We start from the raw sequence: 25,446 nt of genomic DNA, 5'->3' as shown, positions 1-25,446 counted from the left end.
CTAGGGACATCACACAGTATTCTGCAGGTGTCCTTCTGCCTCTTTTACACAGCAGATTGGGATGAAGTAAGAAAGGCAGTACAGAATGTGCAGTGGATGGGCTCTGGTGTGCTGCTGAGTGAACAGCAGGAAGGGGAGGTAGCCAAGAAGCAAGAAGAACATTTCTGGGAATAGGATCAGTTTTGCTCATGCCCACAGTCAGATTCATTAGCTTTGTTTTCTCATGTGTTCTTGAATTGCAGACATGCAAGTACTGGAGCAATGCAGTCAGAAATGAAACTTACCACTGTGGAGGGATTTCCACAGGGACAAAATTCCGGTTGCACAAATGAACAAAAGCTGCTGCTATGGTGCAGGCAGCCCCCAAGGCCGGAGAGTCACAGGTGTCCTGTGTACACATGGTGTAGAATGGCTCGGGCTCCACCTGGGCAAAATGGATGAGTTAGGGGAGCAGGGGGACCTACAGGTAAATCCAGAGGTTTGGGTTGTGTCCCCTTGCTCCTGCCTGCTTAGGACCATTCATAAACCTTTATTCCCTTCCTAGAAGTGAGGAGGTTATTTCTGTTTCCATATTCTAGACCTATATCCTAAAGAGTAGTGCAGTCATGCCACTAGTCTGTGGATGTCAAAAACTTCCCTTTATATTTATGATGATTAAACCACCTTTTTTTCTATCTGGATTGCTGTTTTGATTACTTCTAAAGTTCTCTGCAACTAAACTTCTATATCCTTGCAATGGTTATGTGTCTTCCTTGGAAGAATGACACATAATTAAGACAGTGCTTCTAGCTGAAGTTCTACTTACAACTTTGAAGCAGTTCCTAAGAAGTGAATGTGGTTCTTCAAAAAACACTTTGCAGATGTTTTGCTTCGCTGTAATTGGACATGGCTTCTCTCTCTTTGGTGCAAGACTGCACTTGTTCACCTGAGAAAACAGAATTACTGAAGTTGGTGGATTTGGGGGTTTTTTTTGCATACATCAGGGTAGGACAAGTTCTTCAGATATCCAGTGTGAGCTGGTTTGAAGAAAGATATGGGCAGCTCAGTACCGTGCTCTAATGTTTATTGTTCATTACTGTTGAGAGGCACTTTGCAGATTAGACATTGTTTCCTTTTCCTATTGATTCTGTTACTCGCTGAAGGATTTTGCTGTGTAGTTGTTGACATAGAAGGCAGTTGGCTAGTTCTCTTTTCAAAGTTGTGCTTTTACCAGCTCTTTCTGATGGAGAAAAAAAACTTCAGATCCTTGTTGGGTTGGTCAAAGGTAAAGGTGGCTTTAAAAAAAAAAACCAACAAAACTACACCACCAAAAAGTTTTAAGCAAGTGTAAATTGTAGTTACTTTAGTTACTAAGGAAAATGAACTGGCCGTTTAATCTGTGCTAACCCTCATCCTGCAGAAGTGAGACACTCAGTCCCCTTCTGTTGTGCAGCCCTGGCCTTGTGATGGTGGAGCTCTGCTGATGTCCTTTGCAAGGTCACTGTGTGACAAAGGCTGGGATAAAGCTCCTAGGAGCCAGTCAGAGTTTACAGTTCAGTGTAAACCCTTCCGATCAGTAGTGCAAGTGCAGCCATTCTGCCCCTAACAAAGGGCACTCAGGACTGCCCTGCTTCTTTATGACACTAAATTTCTTATGTATTGCTTTTAATCGATTATTTTGTTCAATGTCTCTGGGGGGTTTTTCATTTTTAGGAATATATTAGAAATTAAAATTTCTAGCAATTACGAAAATTGTGGCTGTGGTCAGTCACATTGTGATCCTGCCTCATTATTAACATAAACATAGGCTGCAAGCTCATTAACTGTATCTCTGCAACGGCAAGAAGTAGTACAAGATACTTGAAGCAATTCTCTCTTTTACAGTAAAGTACTGACATAAAGCAGAAAATGAGATTTCTGTTCCCAGAACTCGGACATCTTCTGTGAAACAGGATAAATGGAACAGTCACAAAATCTTTGTGGTAATAAGATGCTGCTTCCTTTTCTTTTTGGTAATAGATTTGTATAAGGGATTTAGAGGATCCTGTCAACATGGCTTGAGAGCACGTTAAGGCTACTTTTCTTGGTTGGTTGCATTCACAAATGGTTCTGTACAACTGCACATTTGTGTATTTAGATTATCTTCAGCTGATGATAAGAGTACATGAAGTAAACAGAGGTATAATGTTACTGGTATAAAATTGTTACAGCAAAACATTTATTTATGGGAGTTAGAGGAAGGCTTTTTATGCAAGTCAGTAATTGACAGCAGCAGCTAACCTTCCAAAAAAGTCTGAATACTTAGTGATGTGGGGATGGAGAGCAAATTTACTAGTTATTTGTTTCTAAAGTTTTGGTTTTGATCAGATGTAAAGCAGGAAGAACAAAGAAAATTAAGAGGCTCAACATACCCAGCTAGAACTAATAGCTCTAAAGAAAACTTCAAATTGTGGCCTGAGTGATGAACATACAGATTTGGCCGAGACCTGACAGCACCTGTCCCTGCATTCCAGGAAGAGGTGCTTTAAGGAGGAAAACATCAAAGATACTTGGCTCCAACTTCAGTTTCTTGTAAAAGCAGCAGCAGGAGCCCCCTCTATGTTTTACCTTACCACCTAGGCCAAAAATATTCAATTCCTATTTACGGGGAATTCTTGAACAGCTTTTAGCAAATATGTGCAACCTCTTCCCTGGTTAGACACAAAACAATACAGTGTGCTGCTGTTTTCACTATCGAGCTTTAGTTCATCTAAGCCAACCCAGTGTGTCAGACATTGCCCTCTGTGCTCAGCAGCTCTGCACACAGAAGCCCCTCAGTTCATTACCTGCCAGCTGTGTGTGAACTCCTGCACATTGTCAGTGAAGGAACCATTAGGCACCATCCATTCGTTTCCAGCTTCATTATCATTGGTACCAAAAAGCCCAGCTGAAATACCTGGGAGGAAATTAAAATGGAATAAAATAGGAGTTGTCCAGAGTAGGTGCAGGAAAATTACAGCAGCTGTCTCTGGGCTCTGATTATTCTGTCCAGCAGGGCTCAGCTCTAGTGTGGAAGAGGGGAAGCTGCCCAGCCTGCATTGCCATCTCATGTCTCAGCTGGTCATGGGCTTCTCCTGAGCATACCAAGACATCAGATCCATTCTCTGGTAATCTTTGGGGGGTGAGTTTTAGAATAGTGTGGGGTACATGGATAGGAATGCATTCCAAGTATACCAAAAAGCCTATGAGGTTTGGGCCTCCCTCTGTAGCTGTCTTGCAGGTCTGGCAAGCTAAGCCTGCTCTAGAGCAGATCTCTCAGCCGGGGTTTGGGGCTGGGCTGACTGCAGTACCTCTGCCTCTGCTTTCTGTCTGCTTTATTGCATTGAATCAACAGTAAAATAGAACTTGTTGTTCTTACTGGAATGGTGCATTCCATGCTCTAGATGGCAATTACTGGCGATGCCTAGGGCCATTTCCAGGGTGTGTATAGATGAAGAGGGGAAAAACAAGTGAAGGACTGCACGCACAGATGCTGGTACTACTGATCATACAGATAATTCAGAGATAGCAAAAATTATGAACAGCTGTATGATTGATACTCACCGTGGTGCCACCCAGCCAGAGTGACAGTACAGAGATCATACTGAAAGTCACAAGAAACAGAAACGCCTCTGTGATCAGATATTTCTATTTTGTTGGTTCCTCGCCTTGAATTCATGGTACTGTTTTCAAGGGATTGATCCAGTACGTGGCAGTTCTCTTCCGTAAAGGAGAAGTTATACATCTTGGATATCTGTTTTAAAATGAAAATGCTATTTCAAATCTGTCATAGTGTAAGTTCAGTCACAGGCAAACACAGTCTGGATTTGCATGTGGGATGAGGCCAATTTAGTCCAGAATTACGGGAATAAGAATGGGGTTGTGTTAAACTTCTGAAAGAGCAGAAAGCGCAAAGCCTCCCTCACTGCCATTCTTTTAGGCCACGTCAGAGGAAAGTTGAAAAGTTTCTTTCACACACAGAGCGCAAAGAGGCAGCCCTTGAGTTAAGGGTTTTGCTTTGAAGAGATATTTTCTTTTTAAGAAGTGGTTACTTTAAAGCCCTTGTCTGAGAGTGCTTCTGATCTATGTTTTGAGAATTAATATTTTAAAAACTTTATTTTTGTCAGTTGAAGAAAATTTCTGCCAAAAATTAAAAATGTTTGACTTGCTCTTCCTACCTTTAGTCGTGGGTAGATACTCATCACAGTCTGGTTCATCTCCACATACAGTGATCTTGAGTTCCTAGTTTCCTCATTTAGTATTACAGTGAAAGCATTGTGAACAAAATCCTTGGCAAGAAGTACACTGCACTTTGATGCCAAATCATACATTTTTCCATCAAAAGTCACAAGATGCTTGGTCCCCACTAACATAGCATGATCTAGAGAATGGCATTTCAGAAGAAACATCAGTGAGTGTTCCACAGAGCAGTAAATGCTGTGCATACTGCAACACAGCTTCTTGGTGGCATACTCTTAAAATAATTTCTCAACTTATTATTACACTGACATTACTACACTTACATTTTAATTCATTACACTGTAGTTGCTCTGCAACAAAACTTTCTCAGAAACAAAACAATTTCATTATTTATTTTTTGTTATAGATTTACCTGAGTGCCATAAAACTTCGAGAATCTTGAATTGGGATTCAAAGCTCATCTTGATTTATCATTATACGACTTGATAGTCATATTTATAAACACACACACTATACATTCTTGTGCAGAAAACACAAGAATATTGTCTCCAAAAATGACCCTTCCAAACCAGTGCATCAAACAACTGCAGTCCAGGAAACCCTGCTGATCATCACTCCCCTGATTTGGTCACTAGGACCTACTCTCACAGCCTGCTGTTGTGTCTCTGTCTATGGGGAGGAAACCATTAAAAAGGGTTTTCTGGAAAAGCCATTCTCTTTAAGGGACAGTTGGGACTGTTAGTGCATTCCTTTAGCATTTAGCAATACTTTTACAGACAATACTGTCTCTGAAGTTTTGGTAGGGCTGAGCTTGCTCATCCTAAAGGCAGCAGAGGTCAAGGCACCAGTTTCCAAGCTTCTCTGCCAGGACACAGAGCCAACAGGTATGACTGGCACTGAACCGTAGTATCAACTCACAGGAGCATATGGATAAGGCAGATAAATGACACCTGCTGATTTCTAGTCTCAAGAGTAGAAGTGTAAGAAGTTGCAAAATTTGCATGAATATTAAGTAGAGCAGTGTTACTGCGTGTCAGCTTTGCCCAGAGTGTTGATCTTACACATACCATCACTGTCTTACAAGAAAGACTATGTACGTTTATAGGAAAATTATTAATAACTATCTCTATGTAAACTACTATTCCAAATATGATTTTTAAAATAAAGAATTAAGTGGAAATAGACCCAGGTACAAAACAAAGCAGCACTTTGAAAGGGCTTACGTTCAAAGGGGCTCTCCATCATCCTCCGTTTGAATCTATAGTACTCTGCAAGGATGTTGAGATTGTAGAGGTCTTGCAGAGGCCGCATTAGTTTTTCTCCAATGAGGTAAGTAGTAACATTTGCCAGCTGCAGGGACAGGTCTGCTTTAGGCAGTACTGGCAGTTTTCCTGCCACGGAACAGTTCCTGTAGAATATGAAGAGAACACCCCTTACCTGCTGAACTGATGAAATGCTACTGCTTTATTATTAGAAATGTGGAAGTGAAATATTCATAAGAACTGTAGTCTGCTTAGAACAGCAAAACACAACCCTACTCTGGCCAAGAGCTGCACTGCCCCAGGCCATCTCAGGCCACTTACCAGTTACTGATAGCCTGTTTGCTGCCCAGTAGGGCCTGGCAGCCAACAGAAATAAACATTAGGATGTGATGTGCCCAAAGCAAAGAGTGGTTGGGTGGCTGTCCAGAACCCTCAGCTGCAGACTGACAGGAAGACTAACTGTGCACATACCCATTTAGAACACTGCCCAGAGCAGGGATCCTGCAAAAACACCAGTTACCAGTTACCTGGGTGAAAAACTGTACAGGTTCAGCAAGGGCTTCCGAATCTTGCTCACAGCTCTGGAAAACGTGGCCTCTACCCACCTGAGCACCTGCTGCGTAGCCTGTTGGAGAGTCAAGAGATTATAAAACAAATTTCAGTATGGCTTCAGGGCAGGGTCAGTACCTGCGGGTGAGTTTTAAATAAATGTGAAATTCCACTTTAGTCTCTCTTGCATTTGTCACCTGCCGACCAGCATCTTGTCATGTAGAGGTTAATATCCAGAGGACAGACTCTAGTCACAACACCAACAAATAATGGACAGAAATATATTCTTCCCAAATAACATTACTTTAAGTATACCAATGCTTCACTAAGTTAATGTGCTTCAGTAGCTTAGAAAAGACTGGTATCTTTATTAATATCAGTTGGCCTCATGATATATTTTTTTTGCTTTTCTTTTCAACTAGAAGAGCCCAGATTTATTTGTACAGTTTATTGGAATCACAATTCCTCCTCTCTATTGAAGCAATGTAAAAGCTACATGGATGACAGATTACTGCTACTGTGATTTCAACCAGAACTAGTGAAACAACCTCTCCTCTAGCTGGAAAAGTACTCTTTGAAAGCAGGGACAAATATTGCAAGAACAGTAAATCAGCTGTGCACAGGCTTATTATGTGGCAAGATAACTACACTACTTCCATAAACAAAAATAGTTAACTTTTCTGTGTAGCCATAGTTCAAATCTGAGACTTAAATTTGTGGGCCTTGTCTTTCAAACCATTAAAAATGGAGAACTGAGTTATACCAACCATATCCAAGCCTGCTTTCACAACCTTTAATGCCACCTGGATTGATTCCATTAGCCACACATCTTTTAAAATCTTGGGCAAGAAAGCCTGGATTTTCTTCACGTGCTCTTCTGTCTTCTCTTTCCAGACTTCATCCAGTGGCTTCAAGGTTACATCGTAGTAGGCGTCCTTCAAAGTTGCTAATGGCTCTGAAGCAAACACATTAATGAGACAAACCTTTCCTGGTTTGGTACAAAGTGGCTGTTTGCTTGTTTGTTTCCACCCAATTTCCAGCATAAGTGCAGGAGGGGCACAGAAAAATGGAAGAGGCAGCTGTGTTTCCATGGCAGTCAGGCACATTGCACAGCTGTGAACTGAAAGAGGCATTTAGCTCTAACCCTGACCCCCTTACAAATACATTGCTGCTGTCCAAAAGGAGCATAAGGGATGCTCTGCAATGTGCCTCCATCAGAGCTGTACTGCACAAACTGCACCTGCTGAGCAACAGGACAGTTTGGTCACAACTGATTTCAAGCGTGGTGTATCAGCTAAATCCAGCCTTTGAGTGGGAAGTGCCTGAAGCTAAGTGGCTCAAAGTGAGTTTTTACCCTTGTGAGAAATGAAGGTTCTTGCAGCTAAATTCCAGCTGACCACCTTTCTCAAAGGTTTCCATATGGGCCACAGTCCAACTGAACAGTGAATTAGTGGCTACTGGATAGGCTTGGAAAAAAACAGATCAAGTGAAATCCGATTAGTACAAGCATTAAAAACTCAAGGATGGATATGAACAGCCCTTTGGGAGGAAAGGCTTGCCAGGGAACTGTTAGCAGAAATACTTCAGCTTGGGAATTAAGGGCTCTGTTCTCATCGTGTTGAACTCGGCCTCCTATGACCAAGAAAAAGCCTCACCACTGATTTCATTAGAAAGGTGCTCACAGAGAGCCTTTTTAGAGCTTATTGCATCAAGGCTCACACTCTGTACACTGAGAGCCAAGGTCAGCACTTTTTCCTAGATCAAAATAGAAAACCTTGTGCTGTTCAGTATGTTTCATGGTTTACAGTCAAGTTTGGTTTGCCCTGCACTGACATTGCCCCTATTCTTGCTTTGCACTGTTTTGCTTACTTTGTAATTCATTCAGCATTTGCTGGACAATGTCTTGAATTTTCTCCAGATAAAGTGGGATCTTTCTTCTCAGAACGTGCCCAATGCCACTTTGCTTCCACGCCTGGGTGACAGCTCTACCCACACTGTGCAGGAATGCTGCTGCCCTTTGCAAGGCCGCTGAAGGCCAGCCAGCTGCTTCAGACAGGAAACCAACATGCTGCACCTACAGTGGTTCCAAAAAAGAAGCAATTTCAAAACACAGTGATCTCAAGCAAAGCTTTGACTTCATTGCAAGGCAATTCTGACTCCACAGTGTTGGTGCAGAGATACAGGATCTCCACCATAAAACATGGTTTTTGTCTCTGTATGAGTTACAGGTCAGCACAGGAGTAATCATTGAAATGTTTGAGCAAAACAAAACAGCTGCAGGCAATATAACGATGTTTAATTAACACTGCACGAGCACTTCATGGTGTTTTCACAGATCATGTACAGATACTTACTGATCTCCTGAATCTCCACAGGTTTCCATCAAACTTCTTTATCTTCTCTATCAGTTTGGCTTTCAAAAGGCTCCCAATTTCATTAAGCTTGTTCTGTGAGAAGATTATTAAAACCTTGAATTCATTAACTTAAAATTGCTTGTGCTGGATCCAAATCATTCGAAGTTTGTACTAGTTTAAATGCCAGTAAACAGCCACAGTAGGTAGCCTCATCTTAGGGGAAACAACTTCTGCATTATTCAGTGGATAGACATGGGAACAGAAAAGTCAAACCATGAAAAGCAAAAAGCAACCCTCAAACAGAGTATGTGAAACCCTATTAAAAGTGAAAGCACATTCAGGATTCTAATCATTAGTTTTGTAACCAACACGCTGAGCAGTTACTGCTGCTCTCACTTTATTTCCTTACCCTCCTCAGAGGAGCCACCCTTTAGAAGAGGGTCCTGTATTTTCTACCTCTAGGCATGGCTGAACTTCTTAGTTCTCACCATCAAGGTGAAAATAATTTAAAAATTGCATAATTTTTCCTGGTTACTCACCAAGATTCACACCTGAAGCCTACATGGAAGGTGCTCCACCAAAATGACAAAATCAAATAATATTCTGGGAAAATCACGCTGCAGTTAACAGCCACTCAAGGGTCTCACCTCAGCCTTAAGAACTGGATCTCCACATCCATGCGCTAGAAAACTCAAGCTTCCATTAGCGGCTGCTAGAGTCACTTGTCCCACGTTTTCCTGCCTTTCACCATTGATGCTGAGATAGGTGTTAATGACAGCCATTTGTTGCCCATCAGAACAAGCACTGACTTCCATTCCTTCTTCCAAATCCCCTTAGGTAATGAAAAGAGCACTTCATTTACAGGAACAACGCTGACAGGCATTGTTTCAAAGCCAGCTTTTAATTACTTAGGTGATCAATCAGAATTGGAGTGTGTTAGGTGTGGAGGAAAAAAACCCAAAACACAAGAGATAAACAGGAGAAAATTAGATCAGTGTCAGGATCTGATCTGCCTCTTCTGTGTGGCTTGTGAATGAATTACAAATACAGATTCGCTATTGCAAAGGAAGCACAGGATTAATGTAAATCTAAATCTCTCAGTCACACTGATTTACAGGCCTTTTTTTCTACTTTAGTCTTCACTGTCCCTTGTTGCAGATGTTTCAAAATTGCTCAGCCCTTAAATGAAGGCCTGTCAGTTCCACCCAGCACACACACAAGTAATTTCTACAGAAGCACTGATGAGCATAAACAAATGGTTGGCAAAGTGCACATAGAATCTGGGTTGAGAGAGCTGAGTTGAGTCATTTCTACAAACTTCTGACTTCAGTGATTCACAGACTAATGGTCCTAATCTCAAAAACATCATAGCACTTGCAGGTGAAGACATGAACATGAGAGAAACTCCCCTGCAGAAATGTGGGATGGAAAATCCGTAAGTGAAACAAGGGCTGGGATTGTCAGCAATACGAGTTTGAGACAACTGGGATGCCACCAAATCTACTTGGTTTGCAGTCAACTGTAATGTAGCTGAAATGTGGATGAGCCCCACCTCTTGCAGCTCATTTCACCTAACTCACTAACACTAATTAGGCACAACTTGAACCAACAGCCGGTTTTACCTCTCTGTTGTCAGTCAGAGCTGACTGCTGTGAGACCATCCACTGCAGCCAGTGGTTGCACACATCCCACTTCACACATCCCCTGTAGCACTGTTCCAGCATGTGCTACAGTCTTCGGAGGTGCCTCCTCTCATTTCCTTTATTGAATTTGGAATGTAATGATTGTCTTAAGGCATACAAATTTAAGATGGTTAAACCAAGAGGAAATTAATCCTATCTTTTGTTACCATCTATTGTAATCATATGAAAATGTCTCCCAAACTGACCTTTGTAACAAATTTTAAGCTTCAGCTTTTCTTTATCTGAAAGACCATAGCTTGAATGAACTGAGCTAGCTCAGCACTAGAGACAGGGCCGTTCTTCCTGTCTCTTCATAGCAATGACACACATAGCTGGGAGTCACAGAATAGCTCCAGCTGGAAGGGATGCATAAGGATCATCATGTCCAGCTCCCTGCTCTTTGCAGGATGACCTGAAACTAAATCCTGTGGCTGAGAGCATTGTCAGTGAGATACGTACCTTTCAGATAGCCCATGTAGTACTGAAAACACTCCTTGCCTTTTGAAGCAGCTATTTTTACTTTCTCTTTCTGATCAATAATCCCCTCCACCAGGATTTGGCTCTGGACAGATGAGGAAGCAGCAGTTCCTGTCAGGCCTAGCGAAATATCTTCAAAGGCTCTTAACTGCAGCCATAAAGGAAAAACATTTATTCAAAGCCACTATACAGAATTAATGATCGTTCAGAGATGGTGCTCAAATGTCTGTGCTTCCCACAAAAGGGTAAGTGGTGAGGGAAGTGTTTCCCAGTGCTTGTGCACTATGCTGGAGTTACACTAAGAGAGGCACAAGCATCAGAGTGACTGGCCCAGGAGCTAAATGACTGGATAGCACGAGGCTTGTGGACAAATTTTTAATGAAAGCAATGAAAGAAACAATGTCCCAGTCAGCTTTCTGTGAGGTTGCTAATTTGTGCCGTTTATTCCAAAACACAGAATAAAGCAAGCTCATGCAGAGCAGCTGATGCTTGTTTCATCTCCCTCCTCTCTAAAGAGAGAGAGATGGAAAAATAATTTAGTATTTGTTACTGATTAAATCATCATAATAATTTTGTTAAGTAATGGTCTATTGTCTCAGTGCCTGACTATCCACATTCCTGCTAATGCAGAGTTTGGATGGTGCTGATCCCGTTAGTTTTCTGCCTCACTGTTGTCTCCATCTGCCTCTCCACCATATTGATTTCACAGGAAATTAAAAACAAATGCAAAATGGGGGGGAAGGGGGTAGAGAAAAAGGAAGATATTTTTCTCGGAATGAGCATCATATGAGCTGTTCTGTGCCTTTTTTAGTTCTTTTTTTGCCAGTTCTTTTTTCTGGCAAATGATGCTTTGTGTAAGCATTATATTTTGTTTCCCTCTTTCTTCTGACAAGGTGAAAACCCCATACCTCACACAACAGAGCAGTTACGCTGAAGGGGAGTTATAACAGCACACAGCCTCTTAAAATTGATACAGTCCACTAGAAACACGGTTACTATATTTGTGACAGCTCTGCAGAGAACTAATGTTGGTGCTTTCCTTTGTATGTCGGTCACACTACATGGACACTGCCTAACTGCTGCTTTAGAGACAGCACTAAAGAAACCAGGAGTGTTTTGTGTTGCCTGCTGTTTTACAGTCACTGCCTGCACCTGATCCGTTTGGGAGATAGATGGCAGCAGGCCTTTAAAAACCAAACCCCAGTGCAAGTAAAATAAAATAGAAACTCACTTCAATTTCCAAAGAATAGTTCTTCACTTCAGCAGTGCTCTGATTCTTTATGGATACTCCAATCAACCCCTCATCTCTCCCGTGACCAGCAAGGTGGAATCTGCCCTCTGACTGCAAAATGATGTCATCTTTGTTGAGCTGGTGCTTTCCAGATAAAACAATTACCTAAGTATGCACAAAAAAGGTGTTAAAGACTCCAAATTCTTCCAGACAAATGGGCTCTACTTTGAGTACTGAGAAGTTGTACAGTGACAACATTCTCATGAAATTACAGCACGAACAAAACTTGTAGTTTCAGAAACCAGCACATCCTCCTGCTCCTCACAGCACTGTCTTCATTACAGCTTCAGTTTCTGTGCTACAACAAAGCATGTTCTGTGATTACAGCTGAAGACCAGAGGAATAGTTGCAAGAGAACTGTATTTTGTTAAAATGTCCAATGTTTTTGCTTCTACATTTCTCAGCTACTCTAGCCAGACATTTTGATAAAGTTGGGGGTGCATGGGAGGTGAGGTGAATATTGTCCTGGTTTCAACTGGGATAGTGTTAATTTCTTCTCAATAGCTGGTACAGTGCTGAGTTTTGGATTTGGAATGGGAATGGGGTTGGTTATACACAGATATTTTGTGTTTTGCTCAGTTGTGTTTATCCTAAGTCAAGGAGACTTTGATGTGCATTTGTCTCCTGCTCTGCCAGTGAGGAGGTGCACAAAAGCACAGCTGGGACAGGTGACCCAACCTGGCCAAAGGTATATTCCACACCACAGAATATCATGTCCAGTACATAAACTGGGGGGAGTTACCCAGAAGGGGCAAATCTGGGTTTGAGAAGGGGGGTCTGGCATCAGGCAGCAGGTGATGAGCAATTGTGTTGTGCATCACTTTGTTTAGTGTTTTTCCTTTTTGTTATTACTATTACTACTACTACTGCTAGTAGTATTAACTATTATTACTGCATTTTACTTTGTTTTCAATTATTAAACTGTTCTTATCTCAACATACAAGTTTCACTTTTGATTGTCCTCCCCATTCCACAGGGAGGGGAGAGAGAGAGGGGGTTGAGTGAGTGTCTGTGGTGCTTAATTTCCAGCTGGGCCTAAACCATGATGCCTTTGAAGAGGTGGTCCAAAAATACAGAGACACCTGCTTTTGGAGTGACTTGCATATACATTCTTTGCATTATAGGCAGGTCCTATCACACCTTGGTCTGGGAAAAAGTTTTCCTGTTGCTAACAAAGTGTGACCTGCTCTGACAGTAAATAAGGAAACCAAGATGTGTTTCAGCCACTGGAAACTCAAGAGAAACATTTATTGCAAGTTCCAAGTTCTGTGTTTGTTGTGACTCTCTACAAGCAGCTCTGAGGTCCAGCATGCACCTAAGGAAGATCATAGATGGGCCTTCAGTTTATGTGTGTAATAGAAAAATAAGGTTATGTTACAGTTCAAAAATCCATCAACTACCAGCAGAGCAATCATAAAAACCAGCAAACTTTTACCCACAGGGGAAGGAAAGCACTTTTACTCCTCTCTAGTTTTCTTTTTGATCACTTATGAGCCTGTTTTGGTATTCTCCAAAACATGAAATTAAAAGACTTCTGAAAGAGGAAGAGGAAAGAAAGAACATGGAGGAAGTGAGGTTTACAACCATAAAAGGACCTATAGAATACACTACAGTGGCAAACAGAGCCTTTCTGCCTCAGTCCATCAAAAGACACTGTTTATTTATTTGTTTAAGTTACAGAAGTATGGTAATTCTTGTGAAGAGTTGCAGCTGAGGAAAACTAAGTCTCCAAATGAGTAATTACATTTAAAGTGAAGTAAGTTCAATGTGTTTATGTCAGACTTACATTTGGAAGGTCACAGAACTCAAAGCTTGTATAGTAATCCAGGCAAGAGCAGTAGTTTGTTTCTATTTTACCCAGAATCTTCTGTTTGGTACATGGGGTCAGGAAAATATTTTCCACAACAGCTTCTAACTGAAACTTACCAGGATACAAGAGTTGATTTCTCTGCAATGAACCAAGAAAACAAAGTTAAAAGATGACAGCAGGATCTAAGACACTCCTTGGAACCCACTCATCCCATCCCCAGGCTGGCTTTTGTTATTCCAGTAGCTTCAGGATTTTAATGTAACATTTCCAAAACATAACATTTCCACTTGACAATGTTTTGGCTTATCAGCCTTGTTACCGGTCCCTGTCCTACAAGTTTTGCAAATTTAGTGCACAGGTGAGGCCTCTAGTTTGTAAGAGCCCTTTCTTTCTTAAGTATCCTCCATTTAGCTTTCTTCCTGTGTAGAGAGATATGCAAAAGGTAAAGTGAAATAATGGTATCTCACCGAAAATGGTGCTCTACAGAAGCTTTCTTAAAATCCACTCAACATTACCTCTAACATCAAAATAATTTCTCATCTAATGAGAACAGCTTCCATGAAAATGGTGAGTCAACAGATACAAATATCTGTCAGATACAAATAACTGCCTTCTCTTACCTCATATGTGAAATTGTGTTTGAATTTTTTGTCATCCCAGTTCAGATCTAGGTATTCATTAAACAATGTAGTTCTTTGCTCTAGAGACCCACATGCATGCAGGTGTTCCATGCTTACTATTCTCTGAAGCTGGAAAAGTGGAAAAAATTGACACATATAAGTAATTTTTTAAAAGAAGTATTCAGTATATCCTAGGGCAGTAGGTTTCCTGGGCAAAAACACACCCTGTGAGAACCCCTGGATGGTCTACACCCATAAAACACTGCTTCAGTCTCTCCCAAGAAAGCTAAGGGGCTGATAATTCTGTCCTCAGGGAAAGCTGCTGCCCAAGTACAACCATGTCTGACAACATGAAACAGAATTTTTCACAGGGTTTATTTTTCTTCCTCTGAGACACAAAATGGTTGACTTCAAGGCTTTCATATGGTAACAAGTACAGAAAAAAAAGTCATTCTGTGAGGATTGAACACAGGAATTTGGCTACACTCATCCGTTCCAAGGCTGCAAGACTCATACCTGACCTGCAGTGAGTGTCACACAGCCACCCCAGGCAGTGATGTCCATCCTGGATTTATCCTCCAGGCTCAGCCGGAGGTGAGCAGGCTGCCCAGCATTTCCTGAGACCTGCAGCTGAAAGCAGAGAAAGATTTGTCCAGCAGCAAGACTAGAACCAGCAGAATGACCCCCATCCAGTGGAAGAAAACAGAGCCACAGTGAAAGCTGTGTGGCAGATCCATGTTAAAACTCAGTGGAAATCTGTGGCCTGGAAGCTCCAAACTTGAGACGAACACAGGGAAGCTACACTTCCACAACCAAGGCCATGGAAGGCTTTTGTTACCCTCTCTGGAAGCTGCCTGGGGTCTGTCATGCAAAGCAATTAATGGCACAACTGCAATAATGACCCTACAAGAGAATTTATTCCTCTGAATATGATTCTGGAACCATCCTGAGTATTGTGCAAACACCCCTGAGCACCAAAGGGCTTCAGATGAACAAACACTGCACAGCTGGCACAGCTTTATTGCTGAAAGTCTTCAGCCTCAGCAGCTGCAATGTCCTGACCCACACAGTGCAGTCAGATGGAAATTATACTGTAGTATTTGATCTTGAAGGATGGTTTGTGGAGTTCCTCCTCCTCTTTTTCCCTATATGTGCTTTGCAAGTGCACTTCACAACTATATTTTAAAGCCTTTCTAGTCTTGTACATTTTCACATTTGTGTTGCAATTTCCTCTACAATCCAAAAATTTACATTTTCTTCACAGGGGTATCAAAGGGTTTCTGGTTTGGTTTTGTTGTGGGGTTTTTGTTGTTGTTGTTTTTCTTGTGTGTGCAAACTAGGAGTTTGTTCATTTCTTTATGGACCAAATTTGCCTCATTTTCATTGCTTGGCTGGTTCCTGTGCACTTCTGGGTTCCTCCCATCCAAAATGGGTCAATGCTGAAAAGTGCAAGACTGTCAGCAAGGAACAGTTATACTTAAAAAAGGAAACAGTGCTGGTGGTTTGGACACAAGGCAATAACAGCACTTGGTGATCTTTACATTTTTCAGGATGATATCTGGTTCTGCAGTTCTCAGGGGTGAAAGGCACACTCACAGTAAATGGCAGCATCACAGCTGTGTATTTTGCAGCCCAGTCTCATGATCTCACCTGCTGGTTGTACTTTCTGCCCCTTCTTTCTGTCAGAGAATGCACCTCCAGTTGCTTCAGAGTGTAATTAAATGGGTGCACAGCAGTGGCTCTGTAGCTTGTCCAGTGTCTTCCAAACTTCAGAGAAGATGACACTGATATCTGATCAATATCAACAGATGGAAAAGGAACTTGTGAAATAAAACACCTCTCACATACTGACCTCAAACATGCAGCCAGTAAGATTTCCCTGTACCTTGTCCTCAGAATAATTATGTGCACAATAAAGACCTTTCTGAAGTAGTGAGGAAAGTTAATGTTCAAACTAGAACCATTCTTGCTACTTGAATTCTCTGCATAGCACAGCTCAAAGCAGAACTATTCTCTGTATTTTACTAAAATCACGAACAATGCTTAAGTCTGTTGAGGCTTAATTTTGGTCTTATCTTTAGGCACTGCAGGCTGCACTGCCACAGAGTCATTAAACACAGCTTACAAAGTTAAAGCACAAGAAAAAAACCATTTGGTTCATTAGGAACTAAATTCTGTTATGTTGTTGAGAGCAAAATATTTTTGTGGTAATTTAGATAGTGGTGGCATTTAAATAGTTGTGGTAATTTAAGTAGTAGTAAAAAAAACATTCTGTACTACTGCTAAAGTAAATTTTGGAATTTTAACACTTTTTAAAGAAATCAAGAAATTCTGTGCTCTTTGCAGGCACATTTATGTTTATGTATGGTAGCATATTTTATACATTGTCTTCTATCTTTCCACTATTCAGAAAATAATGTAATACTCAGCCAAGATGCTGTTAGCAGCAAGTCAGAAAACTGTCCCCACTTAACATCTGGAAATCAACCTACCCCAAGTTCTTCTAGTTCTGTCTTTTATATTTTTAAAGAATACTGCTGACTTTCTTTAAGAAAACAAAGACTGGTTTCAACTGTTCCATATTTGTCAGTCTTGCTAATAAAGAGGAGAGTGAAAGAATGAAATACAAAAGAGCTTTGACTGAATCAGTAAAGTTGAAAATGCTAAGCAAGGTCTGTGTATGGTATGTACCCCCTTCTGTGGGGGTAAATATTATTCTGTGGGGGTAAATATTCTGCGGGGGTAAGTATTATACCCATGCAACGAGTTCTTTATCCTTTTCGATCTCAACTAACGCTCACACTCGCTCACTTGTCTTAGATTTTCTTTGTCCCTAAGCTGCTTTAAGCATGACATTTGTGCTGTTCTTTCCACCTACTCTCAGAGGCCTTTACCCAGTGCTTTGAAGTTTATGCATTTCATTACCTTTGGTTAAGCAGCAAGGTGTGGGGTTACTGAAAAAAAAAATAGTATGGCCTGAAAATACTTCCTACAAGAATATCAGCTGCTCATCTTTCATAGTCAGAACTTTGTATATATCCAAGAAGGGGGATAGTTTGCCTTATAGTTGAATTCCCTGACTTGCTTAGTGCCTTTTTTAATTAAGAAAACCCCAAAACTCTCGATATTCCTGTCATTCTCCTGACATTTATTTGCTCTGGGCCACTGTACCTTGTCCTTCTCATTCCAAACAACAGTAAGATCATCCCGGTGACTGCGTGCCGAATGTTTCACATATAAGTTGACCCTGGCATACCATGGAAAAGGGATGGAGAGAGGATGGAGAAGTTCCACTACAAGGAAAACAAACAAGTAAGATTTCCCACCAGGAATCATGACCATTCCCAGGACATTTTCCCACAGGCAGCAGGACATCCCTTGGTTCCCAGGGAAACACGGTCTCTGCTCATACACACACACCCCCCAACCCAGCAGCCACAATGACTTCAGTGTGCTGATATCTGCCCAACATGTAAGTGAAAACAGGAACCCTCTCCCTATTTACCAGCAAAACAGGAGTTACCTGCAATAATCAAAAGATTGACAGCTACACCCAGAGCAACTTCAGCAACAACAGCCAGGGAAGTAATTTGTGTAAAACTGATATGGCCTCACATTGGAAGGGGAACAGCCTACAACACTCAAACCAGTAAGTGCAGTTATCTTCTCTGTTTTCAGATCATAAAGCCTCAACATAAGGGTTTAAAACCTCAAGGTAGCAGCCAGTGTGACCAGTGCTCCCTGCAGTACCCAGTACTTTAATTTTATGTTCCATATTCACAAAGCAGGAAGACTGTTCTGAAGCTGACATTTCTAACAGCCAGACCTATCATGAATTTAAAGCAAATAAGACCTTAGAAGCCCTAAATTGAAACCAGGATTGAAACCCTTTGAATGTGCATTTTGAATATGTATTTTGAAATCAGATTTATGTAGTTTATTTTATTTTATAGTCTGCTTTGAATACTTGTAAAAGAATTGAGAAACCTACCCTGAATGCTATGACCTCCAGGCAGCTTTGGGAAGAGTCCAGTGTAAGTGCCTGTTAGCTTTATTTCTTTGCCATCCCACAGGGCAATGTGCCTCAGTAGACGTGTCCTGTTGCCTTTTTGGTAAATTGTCATAAATACAAGTTGCCTTGGAAGAATTTTAAACTAAAAATAAAAGAGGGAAAACATTAAACCCCAAGTTCTCTGAGAAGTTAAAAACCTAAGTGTAATTTTGGTACCCCAAAGTCCTGTGGAGTCTGTAGGAATGTGTTTTTATAGGTTCTAGTACAATGATACTCTAAGCCCACTATTCTCGTACAACCAACTATTCATTTCTAGTTGTCTTCATTTCTACAGAAAGTCATCTTTGCAAATGATGGAATGTACATAAACAACTGAGTATTCCCTTTACAACAGTCTTTGATTATTATACAGTTTGATTTTCTTTTATCTCACAGAACAATCCTTACAACATCAAGAGTCCCACTATTACAGAATAAATCCAGCAGACAGCACAAACAACAATAGGTATTGTGACATCTTTTCTTATTTAGAAAAAGAAATGTGTGGTACCTGTACAATAAAAACTGGCAATTGTTCAGTTTGTAACACATTGTTTTTCTTATTCCCTATAAATCCTAAGTGTGTGCTCCATCTATAGGAGCAAACAAATATGAACTCAAACTAATCCACAGTCAAATGTTTGCTCATGCTACTGGAGAAATCAAGGGCTAAACACCTCACACAGCAGGAGCTGCGTTGGCCCTTCACTGCTTGGCAGCCACCCCGAGTGCCCTCCTGTCACAGCCTGCCTTTGCCATCAGTGGGTGGTACCAACCTGGTCCATGGTCTGTGCCACTTCAATGGCTTTAGTGTAGCTGGTTCCAGTGAAAGTTAGGTTTGCTGAAATATTGAAATCCCTTTTTTCCATCCTGAGGTGGAGTTTGCCTTTTGCTTCACTCATATCATAATTTACCTTTTCATGTTCCCATTAAATTAAAAAAAAAAAAAGAAAAAAGAAAAAACTGGGATTGTTAACATCTTTAAATACAGGAACATCCTCAACAATAACAAAAATGTTAGAGATCCTAGTACTAGAAATAAAGCAGCTTGATTCCTAAAATACTTTGCAGTGATGTATGCAATGGATTACTTGCAGATAGTTACCTTAGAAGACAGTTCTGCTGCACAGGGGAAGTACGGTAGAAAGAAGGGATGAGTCTGGAGTGCTTTTATATTCAACTCTTCACTAAAGGGAAGAAATGAACTTTTGTTCAACACTATATCAGAAGGTCCACTCTGGCTGGCAGCACAAGTTCATCTGAGTTAGCTCCAAGTCTGCCACAGCTTTTAGAGTTACAAATGGCAGTGCCTTCCATTGAACACTTAGCCAGCTCCCAGTTTTTGACGCATTCACACAAAATTACCACCTCTGAGCTCAATAAAAAAATCTGTGTATGCTTCCCAGGAACAGAATGTAGCCCACTGGAGCAGAAATTACTTTGCCATAGCAAATGCCTCAGCTTTTTAAAATGAGAAAGGTATGTTGGAATCTGACTTTGGAAGCACTGCCATGGTTTACAAACTTAGAATTTACAATTCTTAGAGATTTTAACTAACAGAACTTACAAGACCTCTCAATGCAAAGGTCTTTTGCTAGAAACTTAAGAAATATCTGAAATACCCCAAGGCTGAAAACATCAACCTATTAAACACCCTTAAAAGCCTACAGTTTTGTGCAGATACAGCCATAATGATACCAACTTAGAAAACCAAGGCTCCATAATTTTACAAGTTTCAACTGTGCCAAAACAATTTAATCAATTATGTCAACTTAAGTTACATTTTTAAGTACTTGTCTGACTCAGGCCTAGAGTTGTATGGACTCTTTTTCACTGTCCGCTCCTTGGATGCAGTGTGGACAGGCAGAGAGACAGGCATGTCCCAAGCTGTGAGGGGAGGAATCTGTCTGCAGCCCTTTAGAAACTCCCTGAGGTTTATAGACTGTTTGGTGTGACTACTCACTTTACCCAGGTTTTGTTATCCATTTCACCAGTGATTTGGTGATTAATACAGTAACTGTTTTCCATAGAATCAAAGTGGCCTAATGACATTTTTTTATAGTGCTCAGAATGACCCTTTTACCCTTGCTGGTCTTTTTTTCTACTGATGGAAAAGGAGAAGTTTGTATGTTGTTCATAGGTCAGCCTCAGAGCTCCTTCAGTTTCATTTTCAGTCATGACTTCTTGAATTGTTATCTGTGGAGGGGGAAAATAAACAAATCACATGCCATAACTTCTACCCATCATTTCACCTCAATTGAGCACAATCTCTTGACTTACTTAAAACCATTATCTTGACTGAAGTTTATCTTCCAGACAGGCCTTCTGGATGCTTCCTAGATGTAAACCAAAAGCCTCAAGAAAGGTTTTCCTTTTTTTTTTTTTTTTGTATTTTTCCAGAGCTACTCATTTGCATTAGTGACAAATATTAGTGTTACTTTCAATGTACCCTTATCTGGTTTAAGTCTAAAGCTACTGGTTCTTGTTTATGTCTCCCCCACTCTCGTTTTTCATATACTAGAAAAAAATTGCCTTTTCTTCTTCTTTTTTTTTTTTCTTTTTAAAGAAACAGATGGGACTCCACATTTTTTTTTTTTCTCCAGGGCATTTTCTTCCTCCCACAGCTGCTGCATCATCTACAGCTTTATCCCGAAAATGCTAAAGAATCCCCCTGGGAAAGATGAGGGCCGTCTACAACACTTCAATATCAACACTGTCTGTGGGAACAGTAATTTCTGAAGTCCCCTGGTTATACTCATACCTTATACATGAATAAGGCACCTCAAGAATTACCATCTCTGCTTTTATTTTTTTTTCATTCAAACATTTAGATGATAAAAGACATTTCACTAAATATTAATGGAAAAGAAGCAGTGGAAGTGTCTTATACCTTTCAATAAAATGCTAGCATTAAATATTCCTTTGAAACACTGATTCTTAATATTCAGGTTTAATATTGATCTAATGTTTATGTTCAGGAAAGTTGACCTTTACTCTTGCATCCTTAGCTACACGTCCTGTTATTTGGAGAGAAGGTGGTGGGTCATTTAGAAGTGTTTTTCTGTGTACTACCCTTCAAAAGGGAAGGAAACATTTCAGTTAATACTTCTTTCTCCCAAGGGATAAACAGGTACAGCCTTTGTTGATCCTATCAAGTAGTTTGGAATATACATCTACTTCTGTTTATTCAACACTGAAGCATTTTACGTATTTGTGCTACGAGTGGTTTAACCAAGCCAAGGAGCTCTCTAGGTATGAAGGACAGCTGTTTTCTACCAAAAGTTCTTTCTACTTTTGTGAGCCCTATTGGTTGCAAAGTGACAGTAAATATGTGTCTTCCTGAAAAGATTAACCCTGAAACCAGGGATTTCAGGTACCTGACCAGGTTCCTTGGAAACAGACCACTAGCTCTGTACTTAAGTTAAATGATGATTCAGATAAATTGGGCCAGGTCAGCTCTCAGCTGCACTTGCATAAACCTGGAGTAATTTTACTGAGGCCACTGGAAGTGTTCTGGATTAATGCAAATGTACCTCAAGTGACAGCTTGAATCAAAGCACAGCAAAAGTTCTGTGGTGCGTTACCTTAAGAAAGAAGGGAAGTCCCAGGTGATGGAGAAGTGATATTGAGTGCTTTACCTCTGCCATGAACACAAATATACCAAAGAGTTCAAAGTCTGTGTCAACATCCACAGTCACAGCTATATCTTTCTCGTCATACTGGATTTCACAGATAGTCTTGGCTTTGTTTTCTATATAGAAGGGACAAAACAGTGCCAATTTGAGCAGCTAATTATTGAGAAATTTCAGTACTGCCTGCATAAAAATCAGCCAGCTTTTGGGTTAATACATTCATCAAGACAGTCATCATTCAGGATTACAAAAACTTTGGCCTATGGTTGAAGAAGGGCAGAGTTTTCCTGGATGTCCTTGAATTTTGTCCTTACAAAGTCTTGTGGTAACAGAGCTTGTGTACCCACATCCAGTGTTAAGTGGCAAGTTATTTCCTGTCAGGAATGTGTTTGTGCAGCTAGAGCTGACTAATCCATACAGCCAATTGCATCCCTGGCCTGTAGCAGCCTCTTCCAGGGAAGAGCTCTGAGCTGTTCTGACCTCCACTGACTCCTTTGGTTCCAGCTACAGCAGCTCAACAATGTCCAAAGAGCATGACCTGAAGACCTTCCCCCACTTTCCTACCAGCTTTTCATTTTTGAAAAGGAAAATATGAGACTGCTAAAAAGATAAAAATGAGATGAGAGATGTGAAACCCCCCAAATTCTTTATGATAAGACAAAACCCACAGAAAATAATGTAATCACACGGTGACTGTGGCTGTCCTGAGAGCAACCTCTCATCTTGCTGCTTTTTTTCTGAATGGGTGCAAGGAGATGATGCCACTCACATTAGTATTGATTCAGTGCCTGCTAACCTCAGTAATTCCTGCCCTTTGGTGCTCTCACTGTTGTTGAGTTTTCTTCAAACATGAATGTATTCCCCTGGGGGCATTTAAGGTACCTGATCACAGTGTAAGAGGGATATGCAGGTAGGATTTATGCCAGGGCAAGCTTTGAGGGTAGACTGGCTTCATCAGCTAATCACAGATGCAGTTTCAGAATGAAAATTTTACTTACAAACAAGATAAAGCTTCTTTTTAGGTACCACCAGGAAATCTTAGTTTGTAGCTGTTGAAGGAACAGCTAAAACATCCTCAAAGAGCTATTATAAAATAAAAAAACCTGCCAGGAATGGCAGGTACCCACCTGATTTCTGTAAACTGAGAATCAAGTTGATTGCCTTAGGGTAGCCAGATGCTTGGAGAACCTCACTGCTGTGCACACTCTGGCAGAAGATATCCACTTGGTGGCCAACATAATAGGAGTTTATTACGTATGTTATTGATGTTTCTCCAGCTGCAATGTGCACATATCTCTCTTGAGTAGTGGTTCTCCCTTGAAAAACCACATCTACCTAGAAAATGACATGTAGATATAAGTTTTCAAAACAATATTTAAATACTATTTAATCTTAAGACAGGAGAAAATGGAAGTGAAAGAAAATTCTTTAGTCTATACTTATGTCAAAACCTGTCCATTAACAAAATGTATCTTGGCCTTTCATTAATCATCCTTGACTTTCCAGTATGAAGCTCATTCAACCGAATGAATGTCAAGCCATGCCAGCCTCACTGATCTATATCAAATTTTCATGAGGTTCTCTTTTATCCTACAAACACAACTCCCTTTATATAAAAGATACTTAACCTACACCTACTGACAGTATTTATCAGATAGTAGGTACTCCAATACTCCCCTGAAAATAGCACCCAAGGAAATACTTCTTTAAGTATAAAATTCCCATTAAAGAGCACAGGAGCACTATTCTAGTCCCTGGTGCAATGTGCTAAAGCTATTCTCCTGTAGAATTACTGTATCAACAATACCCAGTCTACTAACCCTAATCAGAATGGAAGAATCTCATTCAGAAAGCAGTCAAGAAGAAATTTTCCATTTCAGTAGTTCAGGTTTTAGCCATCCACAGTTTTTAAATATCAGAAAATCTCAGCTTCCATCCTGTACCTTATGAAATAGTAGTTTTCATTCAAGCCATGGGCTTGAATTACATTATCCAGGACAATAATTGTAATTTTTTAAAAAACCAAAACAAAACAACAAAACCACCAAACTACCTGTAAAGTTGATGGGATTCTGGCTTGTAGCAGCCATGGCAAAGTGTGATGGAAGCTCCCTGTTATGTTGGTACTTGTTTCAAACTCCTGGATTTGTCCTTCAAGAGCTGTTAAGTGAGTGCCATAAAGCACTTTCAAACTAAAGCTCCTGGTCACTTTGAGGTTCAAGACAGTCTGTGTGCAACAAAAGTAGATTGTGAAAAGACAGAATTGTAAAACTTAAAGCTCCTGCTGGTCAGGATTCCTTCTTTGGTTGAGACAGTATCATCTCAAAGATTTGTCAAAAATGCATCTTTTATCATTTTATAATACAACATAGTTACAAATGTCCCTTTTATTTTAGAATTCAACCATTTAACACATATTCTCTAGTATGGCCATGCCTTAGTGGTATTGAAGCAGCTACATGGTTAATAAACAGTAAGTGGTTTTTTGGAAGTCTTGTGTTTCTCAGATAAAAAAATGTGCCAGGTAGTCTGGGAGGAAAATACCATTTGGAAAGGATCCAGTGAAATCCCACCAGTGCTCCCCTCTGCCCTGTGTGTCCAGGGGACACTGCAGCTCTGTCAGACACACAAATGCAGTGCCCTCCTCTCACTTCACACTGGGAGCCAAGCTCCAACCCCAGGCCTGGGGAAAGTCCTGGTCTAAGCTATTCTCCCATGAGAACAAACTGAGCTTCTGCACTCCCCTCAAGAACAAAGGGAGCACCTGGACTCCCCCTTCACCAAAACACCAAGCGCGTAAAGTCACATCTACAGCCGCTGGTCTTCACCATCTCACTTCCACAGCTGCTGCTCCCCTCGTGGCATGACTCCACAATCTTGTCTCCCCAGCCATTGATAACCTACCTGAAACTCAATCCTGTCTTTTATTTGCAAAGTCTTCAATGTCTCTATGTTATGAGCAAGTTTGTAGTTAAGAGACACAACATCCAACTTCTGGACAAAATTCAGTTCTTCCGTAATCTGCTCAGTCCAAGTAAATATGACAAAAGTTAACTGTGGCACATCTCTGATACGGAGACTTCTCTGAATAATGTAATTATTGGGCTAATTACACATTAGAATAAAATTATGAAAACTGTGAAAACTTTATGGTGAAGGATTGTCTAATTTTTTTAGAAGTCACAACTTTGTACTATAAGAGGGAATATGCTGCACCAAGTGAAGATACCTGACAAGGAAGGTTTGATATAATTTACAAATGGGAGTCATGGATCATTGCTGATGTCAAATTTGTTGCACAGAAGGAGTGGCTGAAAGATACTGCCTTCATTTAATTAAGGTCTTTAGAAGCAAACCAGCCCCAGCAGAGTATTGCTTTTGGGTTGTTTGCAGAAACAATATTTAGCAAGTCAATTAGCTCACTTCAACCTCTATTTCACATATTACTGACATGGAGGAGACACTTACTTGCTTGCTGTTCACACAGAAATGAATAAATCCTTTATAGAAGTCAGTGTTTT

General features: G+C 40.6%; 1 protein-coding gene across 1 annotated transcript; it reads right to left on the bottom strand.

Moving 5' to 3' along the window:
* Positions 1-280: 280 nt before the first annotated feature.
* LOC309579076 (uncharacterized protein) lies at positions 281-25,378 on the bottom strand (the record flags this gene model as incomplete). The annotated part of the gene is made up of 25 exons (XM_082292109.1): positions 281-424; positions 2,805-2,914; positions 3,562-3,751; positions 4,176-4,378; positions 5,421-5,605; positions 5,987-6,084; positions 6,776-6,963; positions 7,878-8,082; positions 8,363-8,455; positions 9,010-9,194; positions 10,504-10,669; positions 11,753-11,917; positions 14,243-14,371; positions 14,759-14,872; positions 15,893-16,033; positions 17,414-17,535; positions 18,234-18,396; positions 19,070-19,207; positions 19,399-19,480; positions 20,377-20,489; positions 21,932-22,044; positions 23,053-23,260; positions 23,979-24,152; positions 24,830-24,946; positions 25,349-25,378. 25 exons carry the CDS (start codon positions 25,376-25,378, stop codon positions 281-283), a joined length of 3,576 nt encoding a protein of 1,191 aa, XP_082148235.1.
* Between the last annotated feature and the right edge of the window lie 68 nt (positions 25,379-25,446).

The sequence above is a fragment of the Coloeus monedula genome (genome assembly GCF_965178545.1).
Source record: "Coloeus monedula genome assembly, chromosome: 16".
NCBI lineage: Eukaryota > Metazoa > Chordata > Aves > Passeriformes > Corvidae > Coloeus > Coloeus monedula.
Note: the sequence above shows the minus strand (reverse complement) of the source record. Positions and strands in the feature narration are given on the sequence as shown.